The 9,450-nt window shown below is 36.9% G+C and overlaps 1 protein-coding gene across 1 annotated transcript; it reads right to left on the bottom strand.

The window, feature by feature from the left end:
* Positions 1-1,891: 1,891 nt before the first annotated feature.
* Positions 1,892-3,157, bottom strand: LOC110876317. Its single transcript, XM_022124492.1, has 2 exons — positions 2,663-3,157; positions 1,892-2,536 (listed from the first exon to the last, which is right to left on the bottom strand). The coding sequence occupies exons 1-2, from the start codon at positions 3,155-3,157 to the stop codon at positions 1,892-1,894; spliced, it is 1,140 nt and encodes a 379-aa protein (XP_021980184.1).
* Between the last annotated feature and the right edge of the window lie 6,293 nt (positions 3,158-9,450).

Genomic DNA, 9,450 nt, shown 5'->3' with positions numbered 1-9,450 from the left:
CATCCTCCTTTTGCTCCACTTCTAGCCCTAAGAAGAACGACAGCTCTCCCATCATGCTCATCTCAAACTTTGCCTTCATGATGGTTTCAAATTCTCTACACAGCTCTTCATTGGTTGACCCGAAAATGGTATCGTCAATGTAGATTTGAACCAGCATTACATCTTCTCTGATTTTCTTAGTAAAGAGAGTCATGTCAATTGTTCCTTTGGTGTATCCACACTCCAACAGATAAGTTGACAAAGTCTCGTACCAAGCACGTGGAGCTTGGTGAAGACCATAGAGCGCTTTGTCCAACTTGAAATAGCGACCTGGAAAATGAGGCTCTTCGAACCCTGGAGGTTGACATACGTAAACTTCTTCCTTTACCTTCCCGTAGAGAAAAGCACTCTTTACATCCATCTGAAAAACTTTGAAATTTCTGTATGATGCATATGCCAAGAATATTCTGATTGCTTCCAATCTTGCAACTGGAGCGAAAACTTCTTCGTAATCGATCCCTTCCTCCTGACTGAAACCCTGTACTACCAATCTGGCCTTGTTCTTGATCACCACCCCACGATCATCCATCTTGTTACGAAAGACCCATTTAGTACCAATTGGAAACTTTCCTTTAGGTAAATCCACTAACTCCCAAACTTTGAGTTTGCAAAATTGAGACAGTTCTTCCTGCATGGCCTGAACCCAACTGGAGTCTTGAATAGCGTCTTCAATGTCACGTGGCACGGATTGCGAGAGGAAAGCTGCATAGAGACCTTTGTTGATGCTAGATGATTGACCACGTGTACGTACTCCTTCTTCAACTGCACCTATGACATTCTCAAGAGGATGATTGCGATTTATCTTGTATCCTGCATTTGTATGTGACTCTATTTGCTGCGGAAGGTTGGTGAAGTGCTCATCTACGTAAATTACTGGAGGGTCATCTTCTTGAGTTGGTTCATCCACATTCGCCTGTGAAGAAGAAGCACCGTTTTCTGGGGTGTTCTCAGGCGAAGTGTCACCAGTTGCTTCATTCACAGAGAGAAGTGGATCAGCAGACGATGGGGAGAAACGGGTAGTGAACGGAGTTATACCAATGTCTGAAAAGTCAAATATAGGTTCAATTTGAGCAATTTCAACAGGTTCTGTGTCTGGAGCATATTCTGGAATTTTGAAGGTATTGAAAATCACACCTACATCATAGAACCAATCAGGAGTATTTCCAGTGTTGGTATAGTTTCCTTTTTGAAAATCAACATAATATGATTCAATCACCATCTTTGTTCTTTTGTTGTAGACTCTGTAGGCCTTCTGTGTGGATGAATATCCCATGAAGTAGTAGATATCCCCTACTGCTTCGAACTTGATGAGATTTTCTTGAGTGTTTAGAAGGGTGCACGAACATCCAAATGGTCTGAAAAAGTCAATAAGCGGCTTTCTTTTGAAGAGAAGTTCATATGTTGTTTTTCTGTGAGGCTTTTCGATGAGAGCCCTGTTCAAAACGTAGCAAGTTGTATTTACCGCTTCAGCCCAAAAGATGATTGGAAGCTTTGAATCTACCAGCTTGGTTCTCGCGGCTTTGATCAACGTTCTGTTCTTACGTTCAGCAACTCCATTTTGTTGAGGAGTTCTGGCTGCACTGTATTGAAGATGAATACCCTTTTCTGCACACAATGATATGAACGTTTGATTTTTGAACTCGGAACCATTATCACTTCTGATAGACTTCACTTTTAATCTGGTCACGTTTTCAATCATCGGAATGAATGACTTTAGAATATCAGTTGTCTCATTCTTTGCTTCAAGAAAATAAACCCATGAGAAACGGGAGAAATCATCTGTAATCACCAAACAGTAAGAACTTTTAGCAAGACTTTTAACACTTATTGGAACAAAGAGATCCATATGCATCTACTGAAGAGGTGCAGAAATCATGTTCAATGCTTTGGACTTGTGCGATTTCTTGTGTTGCTTTCCTTGGGCGCATGCTATACATTTTTCAGAAAAAGGAAATTCTTTTACAGGAAGACCTCTTACTAAGTTTAATTTAGAGAGTTTGTTCATATTTTTGAAGTTTACATGCCCCAATTGCCTATGCCAGAGCAGTGATTCCGATTCTGAAGCTTTTGAAATTAAACAGGTCAAGTTATCATTTGTCTTGGCATTTTTCATGTTGAGCACGTATGTGTTGTTTTGTCTTGGAGCAGTGAGCATGATCATTTCTGCAGGAATGACATATTCAGGTTTGAGAAACAGGCATTCCATGTCGTTGAAAAGCACTGATATTCCTTTATCGCAGACTTGTGATACACTCATGAGATTGTAACACAGTTCTGGAACACAGTTGACATTTTCTAGCGTGAGAGCTTCAAACACCACATCTCCTATTCCAACGATCTTCCCTCCCTTTTCGTTTCCAGCGAAAGACACAAAATCTCCATCAATAAAGCGAAAGTTCTTCAGAAGTTCCTTCAAACCTGTCATGTGTCTTGAGTATCCGCTGTCGACATGCCAGATGTACTCCATGAGCATGCGGAGCCATTTCTGGAGTTTATTCTGAAATACAAAAATATACATAAATTAGTTAGATTTGGGAACCCAGACTTGCTTCATTTTGAATCTGTCGTGGTTTTGAGCCATGGTGTCCACTTTTTGTTTCCAAAAATAAGCTGTTGAGTTAACCAGATTTTTAACAGATTTCTTAAGATAATCGAGTTGATCCATGAAGTTCTCAACAAAATCATATTCTGGTTTAGGAAAATTTTTCTTTTTGCAATGTTTCGCTGTATGTCCTAAATGACCACAGCGAAAACATCGTTTACGTCTGGGTCTTTTGGTGTTGGAAGATGATATATGTGATGAGTTTCTTGAGTTTTCTGCTTTCTTCATTTTCTTGTCAACTCGACTTTCATCTTCTGAACATTCTTCATCATTGTCAGTATCTGATGAACTTTCTGATGTTTGATATTCGCTTGAATTTTGCTCTTCACTTGCTTCGTAACTTGAATCACTGCAGCTTTGATCTTCACTTGAACTTTCTGAATTTTGATTTTCATTTGTTTCATCACTTGAATTTTCTGAGCTCTCACTTTCTGTCGTTTGATCTTCACTTGAACTTTCTGATTTTTGTTCTTCATCATGACTTGAAGTTCCTTTTTCCCTTTCTGAATCTGTCATACCTGTTCGTGATGGAATAAATTCTGGAATTTCCTTAGTGAGGAATTTTCCAAAGCTATTCTTTTTCAATTCCGGCACAAATACAGGAGATTCACACACATTTTTATCATCACAAAATGCAGAATTTAAATCATGAGATTCAAACACAACATGTTCACGATCAAGGGTCTCAAATGTAGGCACATGGCCGTTACAGTCATCCACAACGTTAAATTTTGGCACGTGGCCGTTACAGTCATCCGTCCTAATTAAATTACTACATTCATCCCGAATATTGTTTTTCTTAGAACAGTTCTAGGCGAACCAGTTAACGGTGGAATAACTGTCGCCTGAATAGCCTATTCCTATTTTTGAACCTCTGCAGTCTCCATCCTCATCGCACACATCTTCTTTACACACAACTGGATCTGCATCACTTTTAAAAATGTTAGCGGTTGTTTCGTTTTTGAAAGAATCGTTTTGTTCTACAGAGGCCTTTTCATTAATGAGATCATTTTCGGGATGAGGAGTTGGCATAGGCACATTGTTTTTGTTATGTGGTGGAAAGAAGAGTTTTCTTTCGTTTCCTTGCCTATCCTTATATCTGATCCCGTCTTTCACATACGTTGGTCGTTGGCAATTTTTGATGTCAGTAAAGGCCTTTTGACTGACATTCCATTTATCTATGACAATTTGCAATTTATTCTTTTCGTTCAAAGCTTTTTCTAGTCTATCTGTCAGATCCCAATATCAATCCGGATCACAGTGGTTGGTTGTTTTAGTCCAAAACACCTATTGATTAAATGTTTGAACTATGAAAAAGTTAAAAACAATCAAGAATGAAGATGAAGCTAATTGATTGATGAATACAACAAGTGTTGTATTGAATCCAAACAAGTATATAGATTAATAAAGCACCTTGGAATACAGATTTGAGCACAATATTGTTAGTGCGTTATCTGTCTATCGCCTCCGTCAATCTAGTCCGTAGCAGAAACCAAAGAATTCTAAGCTTTTAGTGTTATATCTAGTTAGAAAGGCAAGGTGGCAAATTTGTAAATAATGAGATTTCTCATTATATCCCTTAGCCTATAAATAGATCATTTAGTTGTAAAGTTTAAGACTTTTGGCTCATTTGGAGGTCTAGAGATTTATTATAGAGAGAGAAAGTCTCTCCACGTGATTCACGGCTTTGTACACGACATCATATCAATAGAATCACGTCATTAGTACGTTATTGTGTGTTCTGTCACGCACGTTCACGGATTCCGCACGTCGAATGTTCGTTACGCAATCGAACGGTGTCAAAACCGGTCCTACAAGTGGTATCAGAGCTCAGAACGAGGAGTTCATACTACTACAGCTTGAATCTGCAGAAATCTCTCATTTCTACTCACTTTCTCTCAAACTTTTTCAGTTTGAAGTGGTTTCTACGGTTGAAATGGCCTGAATTTTGACTATATTGTGTGTTATACAGTATTAACAAACCCTAGAAAGTTTCAGGTTAAAATTCAGATTAAAACATGGTGAAAACAGGTTAGAACTAGGTTCCGCTTAAACGGCTTAAACGGACATTGGAGGTTTCGCTTGATAGTTCCGCTTGTAGAGACAGTTTATATCTAGTTCCGCTTGAAACAACCATAGTTCCGCTTGAAATACTGCTTTCGCTTGTATGTTCCGCTTGTATGACATAGTTTCGCTTGAAACTGCAAGTTAGTTTCGCTTATTTGGACGTTTCGCTTGATTGGTTTCGCTTGAAGGATTTATTAGTTTCGCTTGTAGTGACAGTTTGATAGTCTCGCTTGTACGAACACTAGTGGTTTCGCTTATTGTGACAACTTGATTAGTTCCGCTTGTCAGTCACTTGTTGCTTTCGCTTGGTTGTCATCATTGATTGTTTCGCTTGTTTTTCAGTTTTCAAAATCTTGAAAAATTTTTCTAAGTGTTTGTTGAATTTGCTACATTCACGATGGATGATATTTTCTTGAACCCGTTCAGCGACATGTACGCATTTGCTGGAAATACCGGAAACGATGATACATCGTCAAGCAATGCAAACGAGAACCCGCCAAAAGAAAAGAAAAAGGAAGCTTGGGAATCGGAAAGTGCCTTTGGAACATTCAATAAACCCCCAAAGCTTATGGCTATCGAGGAGTACAGTCGGTGGTCCAGAAAGTTTGAAGATTGGATGATGGCCTTTGCATTTCCAAGTTGGAAAAGTTTGAAGAACGGTTATGATAATGGAAACAAGAACGGTGAAGCATTAACATCGTCAGATGAGATTGATTCGTTTGTAGCCGAGCAAAAGTGTGTAGCGTTATTGTTTTAGTCTGTTCGGGAAGACATCATTTCCTTGATTGATTATTCAAATGCTAAAGATCTGTGGAACAAACTTAAAGCAAAATGTTTAGGAAGCGAGGAAATTGTGAAAAACAAACGAAAGCTTCTTAGAAAAGAATTTGATCTTTTTGGATGTCTGAAAAACGAGTCAGTTTGCAAAATGATCGAATGTTTTGGTCATCTGAAGCTGGAATTAGCACGACATGATATCACTTATCCTGAGGATGAGCTTATCGACAAATTGTTCGATTCATTACCGGACGAGATGGATTGGAGATACTATGCGCTGATGTTGAAGAATACCATCAAGGCACCAGAAAAGTTGACATTAGATTTGTTGATTGAGAAACTCGAGAGTCACGAGTTGGAGCTGAAGAAGACGTACAAAGTCAATCACCCTTCTTATCAACAAAATCTGGATCTATACTATCCGAAAAGCATGATGCCGAAAGCTACTTCTCCCAAGACTGCATTTTCAGCTGAGAATGTTTCTTCAGCAAGCAAAGAAAGTCAAAGCAGTCAAAGCAGTGGAAACCACAGTGGTTATCACAGTGGATCTTCATCTTCTGCAAATCGTTCTAATGCAAAATTTTCATGCAACATCGCAATAGATTTGAAGAATGCTCAGAATTTTGATGAGGAGTCGGCTAAGCAACAAATGGTTTTCTTGGCGTCGGTATTGGAATCGTATGAAGGGTTGGTCGCTGGCAAGATCGGGAATACAAATCTGACGAAGGAAGATTATGATCAGATAGATCCCGAAGAAATGGAGCTGATCGATAACTGATATGATTCCCTGACACGCTCAATCAAAAATATGTTTGTAAATAGTTTATTTTCTGAAGTTTTAAGTTTTCTGTAATTCATTTCTTAGTTTAGATCATCTTAAAAATCCAAAAAGATTTTACATTTCTGCTTTATTTTAGACAAACCAGAGTGGAAAGTTGATTGTCTGATTCTTAGAGACTAAAGCAGATGCAGGAGGTTCCGAGCTGAAGAATGAGGAGAGCTTGTATTTGAAATAGCTTGTGTTTGAAAGATAAAAACAAGTTCATTAATTTGATACTTGTTATTTTCAGAAAAAGTTTGAAAATGTTTTTCCTAAATCAGTTTGATTCGTCAAATGATCAACCAAGGTCATTAAATTGAACTTGGTAGATTAATTGAGTATCGGGGTCATTAACTTGGACCTGAATACTTAAGTGGATTTCTAAAATTGATTGTGTTAGTGATTTATTGTTTGAAAAATCAGAATTGTAATGTTATTTGATGAGTAACAGGTTTGGACTTCATTATTCCTACGAAGGCTAATTGTCAAAGATTGAACCAGAACAAGACCTCAGATCCCAGCATACTGAGAGGAGGAGTCTATGAAAGGGGGAGTCTGGATCAACAGTCAAGGGAAGATGAAAGTTAGAGTCAGGTTGTGATTTTAAACCTGTGAAGAATGCGTGATGAGAAGACAGAGTGTTGGAGAAAAGACCAAGACCGAGGACTCAGGAGCTAAAGACTACTGAAGACTACGTCAACATCCAAGGGGGAGTTTGTTAATGCATGGAATGTCTGTTGACTGCGTCTACATGAAGTCTTGGGTCAAGATTAGTCAACATAGGGTTTGGAAAGTCTAGAAACATGTTTTATGTTGTAGTTTCGCTTCAGTGAACATGTTTGTTAGAGGTTTCGCTTATGTGTCAGTAGATAGGTTTCGCTTGTAGGGTTTAGATGTAGGTTCGTTTATATGGACATGCCGTATAAGCGGAACCATGAGGACTATAAATAGTCATTCAAGCGAACCTGATCCAGTTGTTGTTGAACGTTGAAGCGAAACTGTGTAGGTGTTTGAGGTGCAAAACTCTGTCAAATCTGATTCAAATTGAAATAGAAGAGAAGGAATTGAAAAGGAAAAGCTGTGTTACTTCGCATATATTGATTCCGCCTTTATACGTGAAGATGAACTATCTCTACTGACTATTCAAGGTCAATACACGGTCCAACAAATATCAAAGATTTAATGTAAACAACACTTCATTCACCAAAGAGCCAAAAGCTTGGCTAGTGTTACAATGCTTGGGCTATATATAGTGCCTGACTTGCCGGCATAATTATAATTATGCTAGAATCTTAACTACACCAAGTCAGGATTTCTAGTTTCATAAAATTACAAAATAAGCCTCTATACTATTAAATTAGCTACAAACAACTATAAAACTAATCCAGTACAAGTATGAACGATCTCAAAAGTTCCAACATACGGTACCGTCATGAACCAAGCTGATTCCAAACGAAGAGCAGCAGTACCGGTATAAGTATTGAAATAATCAAAACCTGTAACGGTAATTATTTTTATGGTATGACTGTAGGGTGTTTTTGTCGTAAGTTATAGCGAGTGTTGGTATAGTACATGGTTGTGACTAACTAACTGAACCAATTCCGATCGAATATCAATAACGTTGCTGGTATTTTTAGAACCGGTACTGGTATTATTATATACACTTTTAACCCATTTAATTTTTATTAGATTTAATATTTTATATTAACGTGCATTTGTTAACTTTAAAAAAAATGAATAAGCAATTGTGCTCAACTTTTTTCATGATAGTATAAATTTTTATTCAAAATAGAGTTTTTTTTGTATTATAAACTACACAGGTGCAGGTATCGTACGGTACCATCATGAACCAAGCTGATTCTAATCAAACAACATCGGTACCGGTATCGGTATTGAAATAATCGGAACCGGTAAGAATAATTGAATTTAAGGCTTTCAATGGATGTAAAACATGGGTTGGTCTTCTTTTAGACATATCACGACTTTATATTTTTTGTTTTTAATTCGGTTGCTATAATGAACCAAATTAATACGGAAATCTCGTCCCAGAGAAAATCACACTAGTTATTATTGTTGAATACAACAAGGAAAGAAAATATGGCATGTTGACCGCCAATTCTACAAATCATAAGCCAGACCCATTGGAAACTAGAGTCTAGAGCCAGCCAATCATATCTCTATGTGATCCACATGACAGTTTGAGTCTAACTATAATTCTTTAAGATGAAAGGATCGTATATACATCTTTTTGGGGACGAATAAAAAAATATCTATACTATATTATAATGCATGGGAGAGAGGCATTTTAAGATACCCAAAAAATAAGAACTTTTCTCTCTCTTTATTTATAGAAAGACCCCTAAAATGAGGATAGTTTGGTTTTTTAAACATTATTTATTTTTTAGCCCCTAAAATTATTACATTTTAATCCCTAAGGTTTTAACAAAATTATAGATAATTAGTTACAATTCACCCCTCCATAACAAACTTATAATTTTTTTTACGTATCTTGACATATCTTATAAACTATACTGTTTAAAAAAATCCAAAGATAGCATGACGACCTACACATTTTTGTCGACGTTTCGGTAGTTGTCTTGTTCAATATCGACGCACGGATTAAAAGGTACAAGTCGATTATGCGTTAATGTTCAAGTAATTAATACTTGTGATCTAATGTGCCTAATCTACAAAATGGGCTCCATCTATGCAAACAAAAACAAAAGAAATTAAAAGTACCGTAACATAAAATGAAGATATTATGTGTCACATTTTTTTATTGAAAATGTAATTTTAAGGTTTATTTAATCTTTTTTTAACTTTTGTATTCAATTTTTGTCATTTATAGGGATTGGAAGTTTGAGACTCGAAGTAAGAGATCCAAGAGACTCTCTTAATGGAAATGGAGCGAGGTTATTAATTTAGACGATTCTGAGGACAATGACAAAGAAGAGGAATTAGAAGATACTGTCGATTCAAGCACAAACCAAAAAACCCGATTAAAAACACGTCGAGTGTCAATTCAGAAACAGACAGATTTCCTGCAGTCTAATATGAAATCTATCAAGTGTTTTTATATATATATTTTTTCATTTTTAGTTGTTATGTTTGAACTAGACGTATGAATAAAGTTTATTTTATATTT

This window comes from Helianthus annuus, chromosome 7, assembly GCF_002127325.2.
Source record: "Helianthus annuus cultivar XRQ/B chromosome 7, HanXRQr2.0-SUNRISE, whole genome shotgun sequence".
NCBI classification, from domain to species: Eukaryota; Viridiplantae; Streptophyta; class Magnoliopsida; order Asterales; family Asteraceae; genus Helianthus; species Helianthus annuus.
Note: the sequence above shows the minus strand (reverse complement) of the source record. Positions and strands in the feature narration are given on the sequence as shown.